Genomic DNA, 23,250 nt, shown 5'->3' with positions numbered 1-23,250 from the left:
GAGGAGCGTGTGTCTAGACCATCAGTCTCCTCCATGCAGCTTTCCTCTCACACTGCCCCAGCACTGGTGACCATACAATGGCTTCTGGTGGAGGAGGGTGACCAGACCATCAGCCTCCTCCATTCAGCTTTCTTCACACACTGCCCAGCACTTGTGACCATACAATGGCTGCTGGTGGAGGAGTGTGTGACCAGACCTCCATGCAGCTTTCCTCACACACTGTCCAGCACTGGTGACCATACAATGGCTGCTGGTGGAGGAGGGTAAACAGACCATCAGCCTCCTCCATGCAGCTTTCCTCTCACACTGCCCAGCACGAGTGACCATACAATGGCTGCTGGTGGAGGAGCGTGTGACCAGATCACCAGCCTCCTCCTTGCAGCTTTCCTAACACACTGCCCAGTACTTGTGACCATATAATGGCTACTTGTGGAGGAGCGTGTGACCAGACCATCAGCCTCCTCCATGCAGAGATCCTCAAACACTGCCCAGCACTGGTGACCATACAATGGCTGCTGGTGGAGGAGTGTGTGAGCAGACCATCAGCCTCCTCCATGCAGCTTTCCTCCCACACTGACCAGCACTGGTGACCATACAATGGCTGCTGGTGGAGGAGCGTATGACCAGACCATCAGCCTCCTCCATGCAGCTTTCCTCACACACTGCCCAACATTGGCGACCATACAGTGGCTGCTGGTGGAGAAGCATGTAAACACACCATCAGCCTCCTCCATGCAGCTTCCCTCACACACTACCCAACATTGGCGACCATACAATGGCTGCTGGTGGAGGAGCGTGTGACCAGACCATCAGCCTCCTCCATGCAGCTTTCCTCACACACTGACCAGCACTGGTGACCATACAATGGCTGCTGGTGGAGGAGCGTATGACCACACCATCAGCCTCTTCCATGCGGCTTTCCCATGTAAATGGCCGGAGGACAAACTGTCACAACACCATTCTAAACATATTTATTAAAATAAATAGAAGCTGGGCAACCCCTTTAAAAGGGCACAATGTTGGGGAGATCTGGTTAGTCCCTTGGTTTGTGATTGAGTGTGGGATGCTGAGGAGCCAACTAAAGGCCCCTGTGTCCGCCATGTTTGTGCTTTAATGAAGAGTGTACTGCGGGCTTATTCGGTAGATGTGGTCCTCATACACAGACCTCTCCCACTGCATGTCCAGCATGATTACAATGGATTTCTCATTATATAAATTTTCTACAAAAAAAAAAAAACTATAAAAAAAATAATAAAATATATATATATATATATATATATATATGGGACAAGCCTCAATACAGCCGGACCATGATGTCCTGTCCACAACACACAGATATCGGCACTGTTGTGTTTCAACTGAATCTTTTCACTGGGAGATTGGAAACGTTAATCGAGATCCTATAACCTACAAGCTGTCATTAATGATGGAGCTCTACGTGGTCACAGTGACACACTGTGCAAGGTGACGTCTGTAAACAACCGATAAAGTGTGTGTGACACGTATGCCGGTGCTTGCCATAAATCTGTATTTCTTACCTACTGGTCTCCTGAATCCGGCATTAGTTACTTTTTGCTTCTACTCCTCTCAGGTCTATAATATGACTTTCTCTCTGTCTATAAATCTAATCTTAGCCATCTAGGCATGGTCCTCAGGTAGATGCCAATTGATTAATTGAAGACTCCTCCTACCTGATAAATATTAGAATTCTATACAAGGATGATCGAGCCACACTTCAGAAGTGGATAGGAGCAAAAATAAAAGACGTCACGAGGCTGAAGATTTCTTATTCGTCCAGATAGTGATGCCCAGAACCCATTTGGGCCAGGCTGGAGGGTCCTGGGTTTGATGCGGGGCATCACTTTCTGTGTATGATAGTGTGACATCAGTGGCCCAAAGTCATTTAACCCCTTAAAAACACCAGTTACTTATTCAAGTGGCCAAAATCGACTGTGTGCCCACTTTAATGCCAGTTCTGATGCCCAGAACACATTTGGGCCAGACTGGAGATACCTGGTTTTGATGTGGGGCTCACTGTTCCCTGTTATATGTCTGCAGTGTGAGATCAGTGACTCAGTCATTTAACCCTTTCATTAACACCCTTCGGTGCCCATTTTTGTGCCAAGTTTTATAATTTTTGACGCTGTTTTTAAGTGTATTCACATCAGGGCACCTCGCTGCATTGCATGTTATTATTGTGACGCTTATTTTTTGTTGTGAAGTCTATAAAAAACAGAAAAGAAAAAATTGACAAATAAGAAACCAACTTCAGCCCCGTAACTGGCGCATGAGGTGAAAAACGCAACGTGTAGCATCTTCTGATCTAACAATTGTGTGCAGGATGAGTGTGAACGGTCCTGTACCAATGTGTGGGATCTGCTCTCTGGTCAGTTTCCCCACGGGATATCACTGCTAAACCGGAGGGAAAAAATCCAGGTATGGATCCACCTCCATAGGAAAATCATCACCACGGGAGTGTGGTACGACTCCCCCCAGAGAGGCACAATAGGGGCCACAACACATACAGATCTCTGACTGACGATCATCATCAACTTCCTTGCCGGTCTAGTCACCATTGAGCTGCACCCCGACATTTACCGCAGAAAAGAAACCATGAGTCTGCACAGGACCAGGTACACACCTGTATGAAACTCGCCTGATGACTTTGCTATGCACGGCATGCAACTTCCTGCTGGCCACCGTTATACGGATCACGTGGGCTGAGAGGGGGAACCTGGGAAATGTAGTTTCTAAAAACCCAGGCCGGAAATGACGTTTAACTAGACGCTAGCATTCCGTTACTAAGCAACAGAGCGGAGCGGAGACGTCGGTACAGGTGGGTGCGCGGCTCCGGTGACACTTGTAACCGACGTGATACATTCAGGTGCTGCCATCCTGACAGGACCGGATCGTTCTGACTTTTCCTTCCAGATTGCAGGTCCAGTGTAAGGAATGAATGAAACGAGAGGATCCGTAATAACATTTCTGACCTCAGCCGGTGACTGATGTGCTAAGGGCAGGTTCACACCATGAGCATTTGGTGCGGTTTTTCCTTCAGTGTATTTTCCTGCACAGACATGTCTCAGCGGACACGGGTCATGTGCAGCTGCTGCCCTCAGCGACATTATTGGAATCCGTAACGTCTGCGTTTTATTTGTGGATTTCCCCACAGACGTGAATGAGACGACGGAAATCCACAGTATAAATTGCACATGACCGGCACGGGACGGGGGCGTAACGCCAGTATCCACAACGCCGCACCCAAAACTGAGGGGAAATGCAAGTAAACTAAAATCGGCCACTGCTGAAGGGGCGTCTCTGTTCGGACAGTTTCTTAGTCACAACATTTCCTTTTTTGTTTATTTAAAAGTTGAATGACCACAACAATGAAATCCAACGTAGGGCCGTGCCCGGACGTACCGGAGCGTTCACAATAACAGCAGTGTGGTCAAATACATGAGAATCACAACAGCTTTCTACCAGTCTGTATATTTCCAGCACTGGGAACATTGCACGCTGTTTTCTAGTTGAAAACATGAAGAGAAATGTAGATAATTCTTAACTGCTGTACAGAAAATAAGAAAAAATGAACATTGGGCTGTTCTGAAAAATAGAAACGCCAAAAAGAAAAACTTGATAAACAGGCCACTAGAAAATCTAACATCAAAATGTACTGACATGTACAGCAAAACCAGACATAAAAGGCAACCTGTGTAAATGCAAATGTGATTACTATATTGCTTATTGTCTATTAGCTACACACGGGATTTAACCTAATGAGTGATACTCTACCTGCCTATTATTGTATTGACTATCTTCTCTCTCTATATATATAAAGCTGAGTGTATGTGTGTGTGTGTATGTATCAAGCCTTGCCCATTTCACATAGCCACAGTCACTCCACACGGCCTAAGTTGTTAGTGGGTCGCCCTCCCAGGGCTGTGGGAGTACTCTACCGGGCCGGTGTCAGGGGAATGTGTCACAGCAGCAGTGACCCGGACCGTGGCCCTGGGCTCCCAAGTCAATGGCGGAATGTATGTGTAGTTAATAGTTCATGATGCCACCTGTGGTGCTCGGCAAGGGAGGTGTTAAGCCGACGCTGCAGACAGATCTTCTGGGACAGATGGTGTGGTGCAGCAGTGATGGTATAGCCCTCCACAAGCAGGGCTGATGTCCCAGGGCAGTGTAGTTGTAAGAGTTGTGGTAAGGCACAGGCAGTGTAAAGAATGGTACCCAGATGTAGCGGTGCTGAATGGGTTGGCGCAAGAATGAATGGAGGACACCGGAGCTTGCAGTTCCAAAGCTTTACTCACAGTCTGCAGTACACAAGGGTGCCTGCCTCCGGGCCGTGTCCTCCGGGTCAGAGACTCAGCCAACCTCCAGGCCAGATGGAAAGCTCCTCTCCAACATGTACCTTTCCTGAACGACTCCTCTATTGCGCCTTAAGGTGTGAAGATCCCCAGTACCGTGGTACTCTGGAGTTCCTCCTGTCAGATGTTCCTAAGAATTCTACTCGTATGGCAGACAGCTGTAGCCTCTCTCGGGGACTCCCTTCTCCGGAGTCCTGGCTCTCTAATCAGTTGCTGTTGTGCCCCGAGTCTTAGTTGGGAGTAGTGCATTTACAGCCAACTACTCCACCGGTGTCTGCTGCAGAACCATAAGTGTCCATACAACCTCGGGGACCGGGCCCCCGGCCTTGCGCTGAGAACCTATAGGCAGGGTTCCTCTTCCAACCCACGTCTCCTCTCTGTTCTCCTACTCCTTCGTTCCGCACTGATCCTTCTCTCTCTTATGGAAGCTTAGGTTGCAGTTCTACATCTTTCTCCTTCTGTTCCTTTCCCGTGCCAGCTGGCTCAGATCACTGAGGCCGCTGCAGCACCCCTTCTCCTAAGACCCGTCCTCAGACTCTCCTGACTGACTGTCCTTCCCTCGCCTGACCTCCCGTCAGACTGACCTGTAATTCTAAACCTTCCCACTCTTTTATATGGATCTCAACTCCACCCACCTCCCAGCACATCCAGTGTTCCAAGCAGTGAACCACCAAGGCACTCCTAATGTCTAGGAGGAGAGAGAGACCTCAATGTGGTTGTGCTGAACTACCCTGTCGTGTGGGATGCGAGTGTTGGAGTGTGGAAAGGAGTTCCCAGCTTACCTGGATGGTGGGGCACTACACCTTAGGAGAAGGTGCAGTACCTCTATGGCGACTGAGCCTCAGGGGCGCCACATTAGCGCACACAGGCGGAGACACATTCACCTAGAAAGTCACCCTGAATAACTCACCGGCTGCGACGTCCCAGCCGCTTTGAGAGTATCCGTACGCTGCAGGCACAGGCCACATCTAGCTCCGTCGTGTCTAGAATGGAGTTGCTCCTGTTAGGCATGATGTCAAGGGAAAGGGAGGAGCCTCATGAATTACACCTCATAACAGGAAGTTGCTGTGCACAAGTGAGGTGGAACGTGAGTGGAGCGAGGGGGGAAATGACAGGCGTGAGGTGCTGCTGCAGTATGAGGCTGTGTAGAGAAAAGAGTGAGGCGCTGCAGGTGGAGGCTGTGCAGAGGTGTATCTCGGCTTTCTCACACCCGTGGCAAGAATTCGGTTTGGCGCCCCCCACACACACATGCAATTTGCACACTTAGTCATGTACCCACAAGCTGCCCTCCCTATTGCTCTCAATGTTCAGTGAAAAACTGAAAGAAGCAGGAAGAGAAGCTCATTGTCACAGGACCATAAGTATGAAAGCCGCATATGAGTGAAGCGTCCATGTGATGACTACTGGAGCCTGCAGAGCTGAATCCTGACATTGCAGCTTCTGAATTCTCACAACGAATGCACTGCACACATTTAGGCAGTGTTCACACACAGCGTTTTTTTAGCGGTTTTTACCGCGGTTTTCACTATAAAACCGCTAAAAATAAGCTGCACAGTCTTTTCTATGCATTTTTCACTTTTTGTGCACATTTTTTCGCGGTAAAAAATGCATCAAACGCATTGCAGTAAAAAACGCAGCATGCACAATAATTTTGCGGATTTTTCTGCGGTTTTGGCTTCTTCCATGCGTTTAGAAACCGCTGCGGTAAAAAACGCATCAAAAACGCACAAAAACCGCCGCAGAAAAATAGGTGCGGTTTCTGGGAAGGGATTCAGGTTTTTGTTCAGAAATTTTCTGCAACGTGTGCACTTAGCCTTAGGATTCTCCCTTGCCGATGTACAGTCATATCATCACAAGTATGTGATTTGTATACTTCTGGCCACACTCCGACTAGACGTGCCCATCCTCGCTCCGTTCATTTTCATTGAGTGAGGCCACACATGTCTAGTCAGCATGTGACCGCATGTATGTAAATTACCGGCACGAGAGAATCCTGACATCGTTCAGTGAGCACTGTGAGAATTCAGAAGTCTGCAGTCACATAGAATGACTGCAGACTCAGCACAAACCTGGACAACCCCTTTAATGTTCCTAACAAATAAAAACATGAGAATTAGTCAGTATCACAAATAACATTTACATCCAGGTACTTTAAAGATGACATTGTCTCTGGAGTCGTTCTTCTTTTCTTCTTCGTTTTCTCATCCACAGCGGCCTCTGCAGACTTCCATCTTCTCCGGTCTTCTGCAGCAAATCTCCACCCGATGCCCTTAAAGATAGAAGTGTCATTATAATGCTCCTAAATAAAAATATCTGCAATATACTGTCGCCTCACACTATTCCCCTCCCTCCTCATACTGTCTCCTCTAACATCCCACCTGTTCACCATACTGTCTCCTCATATATTTACTCCCTCACTCTCTATACTGTCTGCTCACTCATACCCCAGATTCCCCCATACTGTGTCTGCACATATCCCATCACCCTCACTCCTCATACTGTGTCCACATACATTTATCCGTTCGCTCCCCATACTGTCTGCACCCATCCCCCATACTGTATCCTCATACATGCCCTCATACATACTCTTCGTTTTGTGTCCTCAAATCTCCCCACACACATGAAATCCTCCCATCCCCACTCCAGATCCCCCCATCCCCATGCCAAATCCCCCACACACATTAAGTACTACTCATCCCCACTCCAAATCCCCCCAGACATGAAATCCCCCCAATCCCCACTCCAAATCTCCCCACACATTAAGTATCCCCCATCCCCACTCCAAATCCCCCCACACATTATGTACCTCCCAGTCTAAATCCCCCCACACATTATGTACCCCCCACTCCGAATCCCCCCCATCTCCCATCTTCAGTGGTTTCTTCAGTTCCCCAGTGGAGCACACTTAGGGCTCACTCTCGCATGAAAACCCGGCACTGCCGCCGGGACTGGGACCGGAGAGTGCGGCTACATAGAAATACATGTAGCCGCACGCTCCGGTCCGACTGCGGGTGGCAGTCCCAGGATTTCATGCGAGAGACTCGCACGAGAATTGTACAAGTCTCTTGCAAGTGAGTATGAGCCCTTACCACCAGTGGTCGCTCTGGGCGCCGGCGAGTGACGTCAGCAGCTTGATCACATGACATGATCACGCTGCTGAAGTCGCTCTGACTTGGCGGTGAGAGCTTCAATTGTACCGGCGTCTGTACAGACGCCGGTACAATTGATCCCTGGGAGTCGGCGCACTGCAGCTTCTCTGCACCGGCTGTCAGCTTGACAGCCAACAAAGACAACGGCCAATTCCCATGCTGCTGGGCGGGAGAACACAGCCGCCAGGGGAGACACTGCGGACCGCCGCATTAGGTGGCCCGACTGCGCCTCCCTGCCGGTTGCCCCCCCCCAATACGCCTCTGGCTCCCATAATGTCCTCAGATTTCTGCCCCCATATTTGTTCCTCACATTTCTGCCCCCTTATGTTCCTCAGATTTCTCCCCCCTCCCCCCCCCATATGTTCCTCATATTTCTCCACCACATGCATCTGTCTGCACCCTGGCCTTGCTCCTCACACACTGTCCACAATTTACTCCCCCTGCTCCCTCCCTATCCATGTGTCTGCACCCATCCCCCAATCTCGCACATTCCCTTGCACTGACTCCATATAGCATCCCCGACCCCAACCATCCCTTCCTAGACCCAGAGCATGTCCCTATATTTCTTAAATCTTCGGTGTCTTCAGCTCCATTGCCCGTCTGGAGCTGGAGCACTTACCACCAACCACAACGCTGCCTCACTGCCTGCCCTGTGTCTTCGCCTCTGAACTTCAGAAGAGCCGGCAAGTGACGTCAGCAGCGTGATCATGTCACCTGATCACGCTGCTGGCGCTTCACTGATGCGGAAGTGCCGGCGGCGGTCAGGGCTTAGAGATCAACAAGTGAGTGTACTAGCATCTGAAGGTGCTAGTACAATCCTTGGGAACCGACATGCAGTACTTTCTCTGAGAAGGGAGAATCTGTGTGGGGGCGGCAGAATGCCACTGACGGGAAGCCTCCTTCTGGACCGTCGCATCAGGTGGCCCGATGGTGCCCCCCCTGTCGGCTGCGCCCAGGGCACATGCCCGACTGCCCCCCCGCTGGATACGCCTCTGTGGCTGTGTATAAGGCCACATTCACATCTTCAATATTTGGTCAGTATTTTACCTCAGTATTTATAAGCCAAAACCACGAGTGGAAGAAAAATACAGAAGTGATGACGTGTTTCTAATATACTTTTCCTCTGATTGTTTTACTCCAGGTTTTAGCTTACAAATACTGAGGTAAAAATACTAAGTTCAATAATAACGTGTAAACTAGGTCTAAAGGAGAAAGGTGTGGTGCTGCAGAAGAAGTAGGCTGTGTATACAGTACGCATTAGTGCAATTTTTCTTGGGATCAAGTGTTTCCAATTGTATATGGAAGAGGAGTGTGAGGCGCTGCCAGAGGAGGCGACTATAAAGGAAAAAAGCTGTGCTGCAGAAAAATGCTGTGTATAAAGGAGGAGTGTGAGGTGCAGGAGGAATAAGGCCCCTTAACTGCCGCCGTTAAGTCATATTGGCAGTCATTAAGGGGTTAATATTGTCTTTTTAAAAAAAACTGCTTCAAAAAAATGGCGCCGGTTGAGTGTGGGAGCGTTGCTATGTTCAACACTGACAATTTATGTGCAATATAATCATTATACTTTGTTATAACTAACCACAGTTAGTATGCTCCAGCAACTCCGGGCTCCTCTGCTAGTTTATTACCGTGTTTATCTGAATTTGTGTCCGTGCTTTGACTCCTATCTACTTCATCTATGCGTTTTTCACCCTTTTACCTACTTTTTGCCTTTTATTCTTGGGTATTACTGTATATTTCAATGAATTGTGATTTAATATTTTCTATTGACCTGTTTATCAAGATTTCTTTGTTGCTGTTTATAATATATGTAATTCATGGCACACTTATAGGATTTTAACATGGGTGTTTTGTTAAAAAAAACAAAAAACAAAATAGCAGTGTCTGCATTTGTCTTTACAAACTAACAATATGTACTTTTTTGTGGATTTAGCATTCCTGTGAATCACTAATCTAATTGTCACGAATTACCAGGGAGGATCTATTCATATATCCCACTGCTGCCACCAATTTGTCACGTACCCGCTTCTTAGCACGCGACTTGGGGTTGCGCCTGCAAGGGTTAATCTATCTCCTCTGACTCAATCCAGCATTCAACCTCTGTCCTATGTTGCAATGGGAGCATAAATCACACCCCGACACAGACCACACACCCCGCTCATACACGCTGCCACCACTCACCGAACACACGGGCAATGAGTCCCAGAAATACTACTATGTGCCAATCACCAGGATCACACACTCTAAGGCTATGGATTCTTTGGAGCAACAAGGTACAGACTTATTCAAGTTTTAAGCTTTAGTATAAAAGGTGCAGTGCTTACAATAAAAAGGATATAAAAATGGAAATAAAAAGTGACATACAAATATGCAAAACAGCGATAAAATAAAAGGGAGAAAACTTAAATATCAAACTTTGCAGTCTAATCCTCTGTCCCCGAGGGAGGGGGGAATATGAAATGGAGCACAACAGCTAGGCATCCCCCCAGTGTGAACCCCTTTTCTTTGTGTGTAGGCCTAATTTATAGATTTACTTAGGGATCACGTTTCTAGTCCAGCCTCTCATGTTTGTCATGCTCGCCATGTCTGTCATGTCCGCCATGTCTGTTTTGCCTCATGACCCCTGGAGCAGTGTGCACGCGCATCTCGTGTCTGCTATCCTGCATGTTCCCTAGAGCAGTGTGCACACTTACCTCATGTCTGTTCAGCTGCGGGATGCCTGCGTTTCTGCTCTGCCTTCTGTGTAGTGATGGGAAGTTCGTCTCATTCGGCTCCGCTCACCTTAACCCCTTCCTGAAATCAGACGTACTATCCCATCCATGGGACCCGGGCCCCTATGCCCATGGACGGGATAGTACGTCTACCGCGATCAGCGGCGCCCACGTGGTGAGCGCCGCTGATCGCGGCCGGGTGTCAGCTGATTATCACAGCTGACACCCGGCACAATGTGTCAGGGGCGGTCACGGACCGCCCCCGACACGTTAACCCCTTGCACACCGCGATCAAACATGATCGCGGTGTACCGGGGGTTAAAGGGAAGCATCGGCAGGGAGGGGGCTCCCTCCGTGCTTCCCTGAGCCCCCCACGGCAGCGCAATGTGCAGCGCTGCTGCAGGGGGCTCCTTTCCTGCAGGCCCCCGAATCCAAGATGGCGACGGGGACATTCGGGGGCCTGCAGGAAGCTGGCTTCCTCAGTGCCTGCAAAGCGCAGGCATGAGGAAGCCTTCTGCAGTGCCTGTGACAGATCGCTGATCTGTGATGTGACAGATCAGCGATCTGTCACAGGACAGTGATGTCCCACCTGGGACTATTTAATAAAGTAAAAAAAAAATAAAAAAAAGTGTTAAAATAAATTTTAAAACATCGCCAAATAAATTAGAAAAAAAAAAAAATATCCCCCCAAATAAATCCATTTTTTAGAAATAAAAAAAAAACAATAAAAGTACACATATTAGGTATCGCCGCGTCCGTAACGACCTGCCCTATAAAACTATCCCATTAGTTAACCCCTTTAGCGAACCCCTTAAAAAATAAAAATAAAAAACGAAGCAAAAAATGATTTATTATCATACCGCCAAACAAAAAGTGTAATAACGCGCGATCAAAAAGACACATATAAATATCCATGGTACCGCTGAAAACGTCATCTTGTCCCGCAAAAAACGAGCCGCCACACAGCATCATCAGCGAAAAAATAAAAAAGTTATAGCTCGCAGAATAAAGTGATGCAAAAATAATTATTTTTTATATAAAATCGTTTTCATTGCATAAAACCGACAAAACATAAAAAAAGACCTAAATAAGGTATCTCTGTAATCGTACTGACCCGAAGAATAAAACCGCTTTATCAATTTTATCGCACGCGGAACGGTGTAAACGCACCCCCCAAAAGAATTTCATGAAACGCTGTTTTTTGTTCATTCTGCGTCCCAAAAATCGGAATAAAAAGCGATCAAAAAATGTCACGTGGCTGAAAATGGTATCAATAAAAACGTCAACTCGTCCCGCAAAAAATAAGACCTCACATGACTCGGCGGGTCAAAATACGGAAAAATTATAGCTCTCAATATGTGGTGATGCAAAAACTATTTTTACAATAAAAAGCGTCTTTTAGCTTGTGAAAGCCGCCAAACATAAAAACTGCCATAAATAGTAAATCAAACCCCCAGTTATCACCCCCTTAGTTAGGGAAAAATAATAAAATTAAAAAAATGTATTTATTTCCATTTTTCCGTTAGGGCTAGGGTTAGGGTTAGGGCTGAGATTAGGGTTAGGGGTGTGTTGGGGTTCGGGTTGGAGTTAGAATTGGGGGTGTCCACTGTTTGGGCACATCAGGGGCTCTCCAAATGCAACATGGCATCTGATCTCAATTCCAGCCAATTCTGAGTTGAAAAAGTCAAATGGGTGCTCCTTCCCTTCCAAGCTCTGCCATGCGCCCAAACAGTGTTTTACCCCCACATGTAGGGTATTAGCCTACTCAGGTCAAATTGCAAAACAATTTTTGGGGTCCATTTCTCCTGTTACCCTTAGGAAAATAAAAAATTGGGGGCAAAAATATCATTTTTGTGGAAAAAAATGATTTTTTCATTTTCACGTCCGAGTGTTATAAACTTCTGTGAAGCACTTGGGGGTTCAAAGTGCTCACCACACATCTAGATAAGTTCCGTGGGGGGCCTAGTGTCCAAAATGGGGTCACTTGTGTGGAGTTTCAATAGTTTAGGTACATCAGGGGCTCTCCAAACGCACATGACACCCGCAGACCAATCCATCAAAGTCTGCATTCCAAAATGTCACTGCTTCCTTCCGAGCCCCGACGTGTGTCCATACAGTAGTTTTCTCCCACATATGGGGTGTCAGCGTACTCATGACAAATTGGACAACAACTTTTGGGGTCCAATTTCTCCTGTTACCCTTGGGAAAATAAAAAAAATTGGGGACTAATTGATCATGTTTGTGGAAAAAATATGATTTTTTTATTTTCATGCCCGGGCATTATAAACTTCTGTGAAGCCCTTAGGAGTTCAAAGTGCTCACCACACATCTAGATAAGTTCCTTAGGGGGTCTCGTTTCCAAAATGGGGTCATTTGTGGGGGGTTTCCACTGTTTAGGTACATTAGGGGCTCTCCAAAGGCAACATGACACCCGCAGACCATTCCATCAAAGTCTGCATTCCAAAACGTCACTACTTCCCTTCCGAGCCCTGACGTGTGTCCATACAGTAGTTTTCTCCCACATATGGGGTGTCAGCGTACTCAAGACAAATTGGACAACAACTTTTGGGGTCCAATTTCTCCTGTTACCCTTGGGAAAATGAAAAAATTGGGGACTAATTGATCATGTTTGTAGAAAAAATACGAATTTTTTATTTTCAGTCCCGGGCGTTATAAACTTCTGTGAAGCACTGGGGGGTTCAAAGTGCTCACCACACATCTAGATAAGTTCCTTGGGGGGTCTAGTTTACAAAATGGTGTCATTTGTGGGGGGTTTCCACTGTTTAGGTACATCAGGGGTTTTCCAATCGCGACATGGTGTCCGATCTCAATTCCAGCCAAAAATGTCAAATGGCGCTGCTTCCCTTCCGAGCTTTGCCATGCGCCCAAATAGTGGTTTACCCCCACATGTGGGGTATCAGCGTACTCAGGACAAATTGCACATTAACTTTTAGGGTCCTGTTACCCTTGGAAAAATAAGAATTGAGGGCGAAAAGATCATTTTTGTGGAAAAAATATGATTTTTTAATTGTACGGCTGTATGTTATAAACTTCTGTGAAGCCCTTGGGGGTTCAAAGTTCTCACCACACATCTAGATAAGTTCCTTAGGGGGTCTAGTTTCCAAAATGGTGTCATTTGTGGGGGGTTTCCACTGTTTTGGTACATCAGGGGTTTTCCAATTGCGACATGATGTCCGATCTCAATTCCAGCCAAAAACGTCAAATGGCGCTGCTTCCCTTCCAAGCTCTGCCATGCGCCCAAATAGTGGTTTACCCCCACATGTGGGGTATCAGTGTACTCAGGACAAATTGCACAATAACTTTTAGGGTCCTGTTACCTTGGGAAAATAAAAATTGGGGTGAAAAGATCTTTTTGTGGAAAAATATGATTTTTTAATTGTACCGCTGTACGTTATAAACTTCTGTAAAGCCCTTGTGGGTTCAAAGCTCTCACCACATACCTAGATAAGTTCCTTGGGGGGTCTAGTTTCGAAAATGGGGTCACTTGTAGGGGGTTTCCACTGTTTAGGTACATCAGGGAGTCTCCAAACATGACATGGCGTCCGATCTGAATTCCAGCCAATTTTGCATTGAAAAAGTCAAACGGCGCTCCTTCCATTCTGAGCTCTGCCATGCGCCGAAACAGTCGTCCTCCCCCCACATATCAGGTATCAGCATACTCAGGACAAATTGCACAATAACTTTTGCAGTCCAATTTCTCCTGTTACCCTTGGTAAAATAAAAAAAATTGAACCTGAAGTATTTTTTTTGTGAAACAAAGTTAGATGTTCATTTTTTTTTTTTAAATATTCAAAAAAATTCCTGTGACGCACCTAAAGGGTTAATAAACTTCTTGAATGTGGTTTTGAGCACCTTAAGGGGTGCAGTTTTTAGAATGGTGTCACTTTTGGGTATTTTCTATCATATAGACCCCTCAAAGTGACCTCAAATGTGATGTGGTCCTAAAAATAAAATGGTGTTGTAAAAATGAGAAATTGCTGGTCAACTTTTAACCCTTATAACTTCCTAACAAATTTTGGTTCCAAAATTGTGCTGATGTAAAGTAAACATGTGGGAAATGTTAGTTATCAAGTTTTTTGTGTGCCGTATCTCTGTGATTTAAGGGCATAAAAATTCAAAGTTGGAAAATTGCGAAATTTTCAAAATTTTCGCCAAATTTCCGTTTTTCTCACAAATAAACGCAAGTTATTTGAATGAAATTTTACCACTAACATGAAGTACAATATGTCTCGAGAAAACAATGTCAGAATCACCGGGATCCATGGAAGCGTTCCAGAGTTATGACCTCATAAAGGTACAGTGGTCAGAATTGTAAAAATTGGCCCGGTCATGAACGTGCAAACCACCCTTGGGGGTGAAGGGGTTAAAGATCCGGCTCTTTTGGCTCTTTTAACGGCTCTTTTTTTAATATTAATCCATTTTCCACAGTCATCGTTCCAGGTCTTTGCCTGTAAAGTGCGGGCCTCATTCTCCACCTGTATAAGGATCTAGTGAGGCAGTGTAAGCTGTTATTCAGCATTGCTGTCTCCTCAGATTGTCAGCTCTTGTGATCAGGCCCCGGCTCCTTGGTTGCAGACAGTCTTACCATGTATTCCTTTCTAATCTGTGGCGTTTTTTGTACATGTCCTGTCTGGATTAGTAAGTGCTGCAATCTGTGTTGGCGCTGTATAAGAGTATAATCCGTAAAAGGTATGTTGGAAGCACTGTGCCAACACACACTCCAAAATATGTAAGCAAAGCCTACTGAATGGTAAAATCAGACACTAAGAGCAGCTGCCTGGCTGGGGGGCTCGGTGTCGCACCCTCACTGATCAGACATTGCTGACCTATTCTAAGGTTAGCCAGCATTAAAGTCATGGACAACCTCGCAGGTGTACTTATTTGAAGCCTGCAAAATGATTTGGACTAGGGCCAGTTTTGTTTCCATATTACACTGAAAAGATCCTTTCTGTTCCCCACTGGCACCCTTCCTCCTGACTCCCCTATTCCTGCAGTGTAATAAAGTCATGTGCAGTAAGAATAGTTTCATATCGGCCCTGGTGATCTGATAATGAACCAGCGGGACATATATTCCCCCAGACTAGGAGTCCGCACCTTCACTGCTGCAGTCATTGCCTCTTGGACGCGATTTATTCGCATCCGTGTTTTTTCTGCAAATGGATGCAAACGCATGGAACTGCACCCTAATGAGGATCTGGTTGGAAATGTGAAATTCTGACTTCTGGGGCAGAGGATAGGGGAGGAGAGGGAAGAGAGAGAGAGACTGGTGAAAGAAAAAAAGAAAATGAGGCTCGGAGCCTGCGCAGTATGAAATCCACATGCAGATTGGGCATCCTGATTCAGGTGCATCTACAGTGACAATCATATGTTTTTGCTGACACATATCAGGATGTCTGCAGATTTTTTTTAAGACCCAAAATTCACAACAAGCTGCGTTTTGGGAGAACATGGAAAACCCTGATGCCTCCTGATCCTGATGCAAACGCAGGTCCGTGCATCCCTATGTTAAGTATAGAGATCTAATCTGGATCAGGATTGCTACTCTTCACAACACACAGTACCAAAACACTAATGTGAACGCAGCCCCACTCGTGCAGCCCCTAACCAGGTGCCCCCATGTCATATACATGCTCCCAATACATGTTATTATCATTACCACACTGTAACACAGGGCACAAGCTCTTCTAGTGAGGCGGGAAAGATCACTGTATGACAGCGCAGCATGCGGACATAGTCTATATTATGTCTGCAGTCTGTTCCCATACAGTTTCATCACTTTCCCGTACAGCACATCCCTCACTTCCGAGCATCAGTGCCGCAACACGGATCCCTGCACACGGACCCGTGTTGTCCTGGATCCGTGCTCCATAGGGCTCCATGTTAATTCCAGACGTGTAGCCGCGGATCCGTGCATCTCCCTGTGCCTCGTGTTTTTCAGATAGATGACACAAAACTGCAACAAGTTGCGTTTTTGTGCATCTGATAAAATATGCAGACACAGTGATCCGTGGGAAAACGGTGACATCTGGATGCACAGTCCCATCCGTCACCACTGAAAGTCAATGGAGACGAATCCGTGTGCATCCAAAATATGCAAGTGTGAAACCAGCTTAACCTTATAAGGCCATGTGCACACGGTGCGGATTCTGCTGCGGATCTGCAGCGTTTCAGGCTCTGCAGCAGCTTTAGCTGCATTGTACAGTACCATTGTTTTCAATGGTAAACTGAAAAACGCTGTGCACATGCTGCAGATTTTTCCACGCGGATTTGCTGCGGGTTCAAATCCACAGCATGTCAGTTCTTTGTGCGGAATCCGCTGCGGTTTCAAACCTCCATTGTAGAGGTGTGAAACCGCAGGGCTAAACCGCAGGCTAATTCGCAGGTCTTTTTTACCTGCAGATTTTTCCAAATCCGCAGCACCAAAAATTATGTGTGCACATGGCCTAATTATTGGGGCTGGACCTAGATCTCTGCACAGATTTGCCTGAAATCACTTTATTATATTGCTTACCCTACCCTCAGCAAGAACTGACGCTTCTCCCTGTAGGGTCCCTGTCCTGTGTGACTGTCCTGAATCCTCCTCACTCACTCAGTGCTGCACTGCTGCTGATGCTGAGCTGAGTCGACTGACTTTACTATAGTATACTATTAGTTATAGTATATGTGAGAGTCAGCAAATTGGTCTCATGTAGAGTCACTTGAGTTTACGCCCTCTACAGTCACATGCCATGTACTGTATGCCATGCATGCATGTCTGTAGCTAGGAGGAGTATATCACTTTAAATATTTCCACTGTCATGTCGGATGCTGTTCACACCACAGCGTCCGGCAGGCAGCGGTAGTTCCATCTCCGTCCACTATAGCCTCAGTGGCGCCGGCTTGATTTTACTCAGGTTATCTGGGGTTAATCTAGCTGGAAATCAGGTGGGATGTTTGGTCACGCCCACGGTCTTTAAATAGTCGTGCTGGCCTGTGGGCGTCGCCGATTATAGCTTGTGTTTTGTGCCAAGTGGTTCCGGTCTGGAGTGGAGGTGTTGGAGAGAGAAATTCATAGCTGGTGTCGTATGATCCGTTGTTACCTTTTCGTCTTCCTATATTTGTGCTTTGTTTTGCCCTGTTCACATTATAGTATTGTCCTGTGTGGTTGCTGCGCGGTGTGGTTTGAGTTCTCCCTGTCTGTCATTACTGTGTGGGTTTTGGTGGTTTGACAACTCACTGGGTGGAGGGTGGAGGGTTCAGCTTAGGGCTGAGCAGGAGATAAGGAAAGGTTGGAGGCTCAGGCATTTGCACCTTTAGCAAAAACCCTGGGTTGAGGGTCAGACAGGGTTTTCCCTAGTTTGAGGGACTCCGCAGGGGCCCGGGTTTTGTCAGCCTCCTTCGACCTAAGCCTCGCATAACATTATAATCGGCCCAACATTTTTCCATGGATTCCATGACTTCCATAAACCGCCAGTTGGCGGCGCTGTCCGTACAGGTCACCGAGTTGAAGGGGGCAGTTCAGCAGCAGGGCCTGGTTGTAGCTAATGTGCAGGCGGCTTCTGCTGGTGCAGGTGCAGAGCCTAAGATTCCGCTGCCTGAACGATTTTCTGGGGAACGCAGCAAATTTGTCATCTTTCGGGAGGCCTGCAAGTTATACTTTCGCATGCGCCCGGTCTCCTCAGGTAATGAGGCTCAGCGGGTGGGTCTGGTGTTATCATTACTGAGTGGGGACCCCCAAGCATGGGCGTTTTCCTTACCAGCCGACTCTGCTACATTTCATTCGGTTGAGAATGTTTTTTCAGCACTCGGGCTCATTTATGATGACCCCGACAGATTGGCTTTAGCAGAATCTAAGATCCGCGCCCTCCGTCAGGGGGAACGTATGGCGGAAGACTATTGTTCAGAATTTCGCCGTTGGGCAGTAGACACACAGTGGAACGACCCAGCGCTGCGGAGTCAGTTTATTCATGGGGTCTCAGAAAGAGTTAAACAGGCCCTCCTGATGTATGAGACTCCTGCTTCGTTAGAATCTGCCATGAGTTTGGTTATCCGTATTGATCGCCGTTTGCGTCAAGGGGCGCAGGAGACGCTGCCTCTGGGGGAAAGCAGGGGTGCCAGTGTGGTTGCTGCAGATGAGCCCACGGAACCTATGCAAATCGCTGGGGTATCACATGTGCAGCGTCGCGTTCCTGGGTTCAGGAAGCATGGAGCATGTTTTTACTGTGGTAAAAGAGATCATTATGTAAATGCTTGTCCTGTGCTACCAAAGAAAGTCGCACCGGCGGAAAACTGGTAAGCTCAGAGGGTATGGAGGAGGCCCAACTGAGCGTATGCATATCCTCCATGATGGTATCTCAATGTATGCTCCCTGCCAGGGTTATTATTGCGGGCAGAGAGCTACCAATATCAGTGTTTGTGGATAGCGGTTCAGCCACCAATCTCATGGATGAGGAGTTTGCACGCATGGCAGGTTTCAAGATCGAAAAACTCCCTCATCCTATTCGCGTGGTTACCATTAATGCCGCTCCCCTCCCACAGGGGGAGATTACTGAGTTTGTAGCTGAGGTTAAACTCCACATTGGGGTCCTACATTCTGAGTGGGTTACATGTAAGGTACTCAATAATCTCCCAGCACAAATAGTCCTGGGTTTCCCATGGTTGTCTAAGCACAACCCGGTGATTGACTGGAGAACCCAGGACATAGTCCAGTGGAACAGTTTCTGCCAGGAAAATTGCTTGGCCACATGTGTGTCCGCCGTGAAGTCCAGCCTTCCGGAGGCATTGCTGGATTTTGCGGACGTATTCTCTGAGAGGGGTTGCTCAGAACTACCTCCACATCGAGCCTATGACTGTCAAATTAGGTTAAAACCCGGGGCTAAATTGCCTAAGGCGAGGATGTTTAGTATTTCTGGTCCGGAGAGACAAGCTCTTAAGGACTACATTGCGGAGAGTTTAAGTAAAGGGCACATCCGGCCTTCATCCTCACCTGTAGCAGCGGGGTTTTTCTTTATAAAGAAGAAAGATGGGGGGTTACGCCCGTGTCTGGATTTCCGGGAGTTAAACCAGATTACGGTCCGTGATCCCTACCCGATGCCTCTGATCCCTGATTTGTTCAACCAGGTGGCTGGTGCGAAGTGGTTTTCCAAACTTGACCTCAGGGGGGCATATAACCTCATAAGGGTCCGTCAGGGGGATGAGTGGAAGATGGCATTTAATACCCCTGAGGGTCATTTTGAAAGCCTAGTTATGCCATTTGGGTTGACAACCGCGCCTGCTGTGTTCCAACATTTCATAAATGATGTATTTGCTCATTTGCTGGGGAAATTTGTGATTGTGTACCTGGATGATATCCTTATTTATTCGAGCGACCAGGACACTCATTTAGAGCATGTCAGGCAGGTGTTACAGCTGCTCCGTGAGAATAAGCTCTATGCTAAGCTTGAAAAATGCGTGTTTTTTGTTCAAGAGTTGCCTTTTTTGGGATATATTGTGTCCGCCGCAGGGTTTAAAATGGATGCCGCTAAGGTGCAAGCGGTGCTGCGATGGGAACGGCCTGGTAATCTAAAGGTGCTCCAGCGGTTCCTTGGGTTTGCCAACTATTATAGGAAGTTTATTAAGAATTTCTCTACTATAGCCAAACCGCTCACGGACATGACGAAAAAAGGTACCAATCTCGCTATCTGGTCTGAGGATGCGGTGCGTGCATTTGAGCTTCTGAAGAACCGTTTTGCTTCAGCCCCCATTCTGGTGCAACCGGACGTATCTAAACCTTTTACGGTGGAGGTCGATGCATCTGAGGTGGGAGTGGGGGCAGTACTGTCACAGGGCTCGTCCTTGAGCAATTTGCGTCCATGCGCCTACTTCTCCAAGAAGCTGTCGCCGGCCGAACGGAATTACGACATCGGCAACAGGGAGTTGTTGGCCATCAAATTGGCTTTTGAGGAATGGCGACACTTCTTGGAGGGGGCGGCCCACCAGGTCACAGTCATCACCGACCATAAAAACATGCTCTATCTGGAGTCGGCCAAGCGTCTGTCTCCCAGGCAGGCTCGCTGGGCATTGTTTTTTACACGTTTTAACTTTCTGGTGACTTACCGTCCTGGGGCGAAAAACACCAAGGCGGATGCCTTGTCCAGGTGTTTTCCGGGGGGAGAACCTCGGGAAGAGCCGGTACCCATCCTCCAGGAAGGTGTAGTGGTTTCGGCTCTCACGACTGAGGTAGAGGCGGAGATTGCCGAGGCCCAGGAGGAGGTACCACCAGGACTTCCCGCTAATAAGTCGTTTGTACCCCTTCATCTTCGTCTTAAAGTGTTGGGGGAACACCACGACTCGGTCCTGGCCGGTCATCCAGGGGTTAGGGGCACCTTGGAACTGGTATCGCGCCGCTTCTGGTGGCCAAAAATCCGGCAGGATGTGGTTTCCTACGTGACAGCTTGCATCACGTGCGCCAGGGCCAAGTCGCCCAGAACCCGTCCTGCTGGCACTCTACAGCCTCTGGGGATACCTAGTAGGCCATGGACAGAAATCTCCATGGACTTTATCACAGACTTGCCTGCCTCGGCGGGGAACACGGTCATCCTGGTGGTGGTTGATCGATTTTCGAAGATGGCGTATTTTGTGTCGTTGCCTTCCTTGCCCAACGCGAAGACGTTGGCTCAGGTCTTTGTGCAGGAGGTGGTCAGACTGCACGGAGTTCCGTCGGACAAAGTGTCTGATAGGGGTACCCAGTTTGTGGCGAAGTTTTGGAAAGCTTTTTGCTCACGATTGGGGATCAAGTTGTCTCATTCGTCGGCGTTTCATCCGCAGTCAAATGGTCAAACTGAGCGCATGAACCAAAATCTGGAGCAGTATTTGCGATGTTTTGTGTCTGACAACCAAGAGGAGTGGTCGACGTTCCTTCCCTTGGCCGAGTTCGCATTAAATAATCACCGCCAAGAATCATCGGGAGAGTCTCCGTTCTTTTGTGTTTATGGGCACCATCCTCAATTTTGTACCTTGCATCAGGGGGGCTCTGGGGGCGTCCCAGAGGAGGACCGGTTAGGAGTTCAACTATCATCGGTCTGGAGGAGTGTGAAACAGCGATTGCTGAGCATGAGTGCAAGATACAAACGTGTGGCTGACTCTAGACGCGTGCCAGGTCCGGACCTGTGTGTGGGTGATTGGGTGTGGTTAGCTACTAAAAACATAAAACTCAAAATTCCATCATTGAAATTGGGTCCAAGGTTTATTGGCCCTTTTAAGGTTGCTGCCATCATAAACCCGGTTGCTTTTCGGTTGGAGCTTCCTGCGGTATACAAGATACACAACGTGTTTCACAGGTCTTTATTGAAAAAGGTGGTAGGCTCTGTGGACACGATGCCGAAGCCACCTCCAGTCATGGTGGATGGCAATTTAGAGTTTGAAGTCTCCAAAGTGGTGGACTCTCGAGTACTGCGCCATACTCTTCAGTATTTGGTGCACTGGCGGGGGTATGGTCCGGAGGAGAGGTCTTGGGTTCCAGCCTCAGACATACATGCGGAGCGGCTGGTCAGTTCCTTTCACCGCCGTCATCCGGACAAGCCGGGTCCTATGAGTCTTGAGGGCCCTGGGGTCCCTCGTAGAAGACTGGGTACTGTCATGTCGGATGCTGTTCACACCACAGCGTCCGGCAGGCAGCGGTAGTTCCATCTCCGTCCACTATAGCCTCAGTGGCGCCGGCTTGATTTTACTCAGGTTATCTGGGGTTAATCTAGCTGGAAATCAGGTGGGATGTTTGGTCACGCCCACGGTCTTTAAATAGTCGTGCTGGCCTGTGGGCGTCGCCGATTATAGCTTGTGTTTTGTGCCAAGTGGTTCCGGTCTGGAGTGGAGGTGTTGGAGAGAGAAATTCATAGCTGGTGTCGTATGATCCGTTGTTACCTTTTCGTCTTCCTATATTTGTGCTTTGTTTTGCCCTGTTCACATTATAGTATTGTCCTGTGTGGTTGCGGCGCGGTGTGGTTTGAGTTCTCCCTGTCTGTCATTACTGTGTGGGTTTTGGTGGTTTGACAACTCACTGGGTGGAGGGTGGAGGGTTCAGCTTAGGGCTGAGCAGGAGATAAGGAGAGGCTGGAGGCTCAGGCATTTGCACCTTTAGCAAAAACCCTGGGTTGAGGGTCAGACAGGGTTTTCCCTAGTTTGAGGGACTCCGCAGGGGCCCGGGTTTTGTCAGCCTCCTTCGACTTAAGCCTCGCATAACATCCACTCACTCCAGCACAGACAGCACACATTTCCCTCTCTGTCTCCTCACAGCTCCTCCCAGATGAGTCACCGCCACTGCCTGGCGCCAGAAAAAGAAAAAAAAAAAAAAAAAGGAACCGGCTCGTTCACAGTGCAGAGCCGGCTCATTTCGTTCCCAGCGGGGAGCCGGCTCTTTGAATCGGATCGTTCATGAACGATACATCACTACTTCTATGATCGTCTCGTCATGTCTAGAACCCCTGATCATTTGTCCTTCCTATGTTCCAGCAGAGGCTGGTTCTGCATTCATCTCTGCATGTCTGGAACTCTGATCATGTGACCTGCCTAGGTTTCAGCACTGGTTCTGCAATCATCCCTGCATGTCTGTAATCCTGATCATGAAAAATGAGGATGATTGACCTCATAGAGATCAACATCCAACACTGCGGAGACACCATCACATGTTTCTCAACGCAGTAATTCTAGAGCACTGCCCCCATCCCTTATGGGAAATATGCAAAACATGCAAAACAGAAGCCGCGGAGACACCATCACATGTTTTGCAACGCAAGCAATGGCTAGCCAGGTCTTTCACCAGGAAGGAACAACCACGGGAAGGGCAGTCTCCAATGAAGGAAACCACCTATGCCAAAACATGGTATCCATCCACAGACAGCTGTTTCAGGGTATTTGCCCCTCATCAGTGTGGAGTAGGAAACTGGCTAGTAGGAGCAATGCCTAGTAGAAGACTGTGAAAAATGAGGATGATTGACCTCATAGAGATCGACATCCAACACTGCGGAGACACCATCACATGTTTCT

At 47.8% G+C, this 23,250-nt stretch overlaps 2 protein-coding genes across 3 annotated transcripts in view; one reads left to right on the top strand and one right to left on the bottom strand.

The window, feature by feature from the left end:
• Positions 1-2,738, bottom strand: part of LOC141067703 (UTP--glucose-1-phosphate uridylyltransferase-like) — a 247,900-nt gene extending 245,162 nt beyond the window's left edge. For both annotated transcript variants that reach the window (XM_073558121.1, XM_073558119.1), the window contains exon 1: positions 2,642-2,738. In XM_073558121.1, coding sequence (XP_073414222.1) covers positions 2,642-2,681 — 40 coding nt within the window. In that variant the 5' untranslated portion in view covers positions 2,682-2,738. The remainder of the gene's footprint in view (positions 1-2,641) is intronic.
• A 57-nt stretch (positions 2,739-2,795) lies between these two features.
• ANKAR (ankyrin and armadillo repeat containing) overlaps positions 2,796-23,250 on the top strand; it is a 623,401-nt gene continuing 602,946 nt past the window's right edge. Inside the window, exon 1 of the mRNA XM_073558116.1 lies at positions 2,796-2,836. The gene's annotated coding sequence lies outside the window, so the exon portion shown is untranslated. The remainder of the gene's footprint in view (positions 2,837-23,250) is intronic.

This window comes from Dendrobates tinctorius, unplaced genomic scaffold, assembly GCF_039654945.1.
Source record: "Dendrobates tinctorius isolate UK_male_01 unplaced genomic scaffold, ASM3965494v1 ptg000254l, whole genome shotgun sequence".
NCBI lineage: Eukaryota > Metazoa > Chordata > Amphibia > Anura > Dendrobatidae > Dendrobates > Dendrobates tinctorius.
The sequence above is the reverse complement of the archived record's forward strand: the minus strand, read 5'-3'. Positions and strand labels throughout refer to the sequence as shown.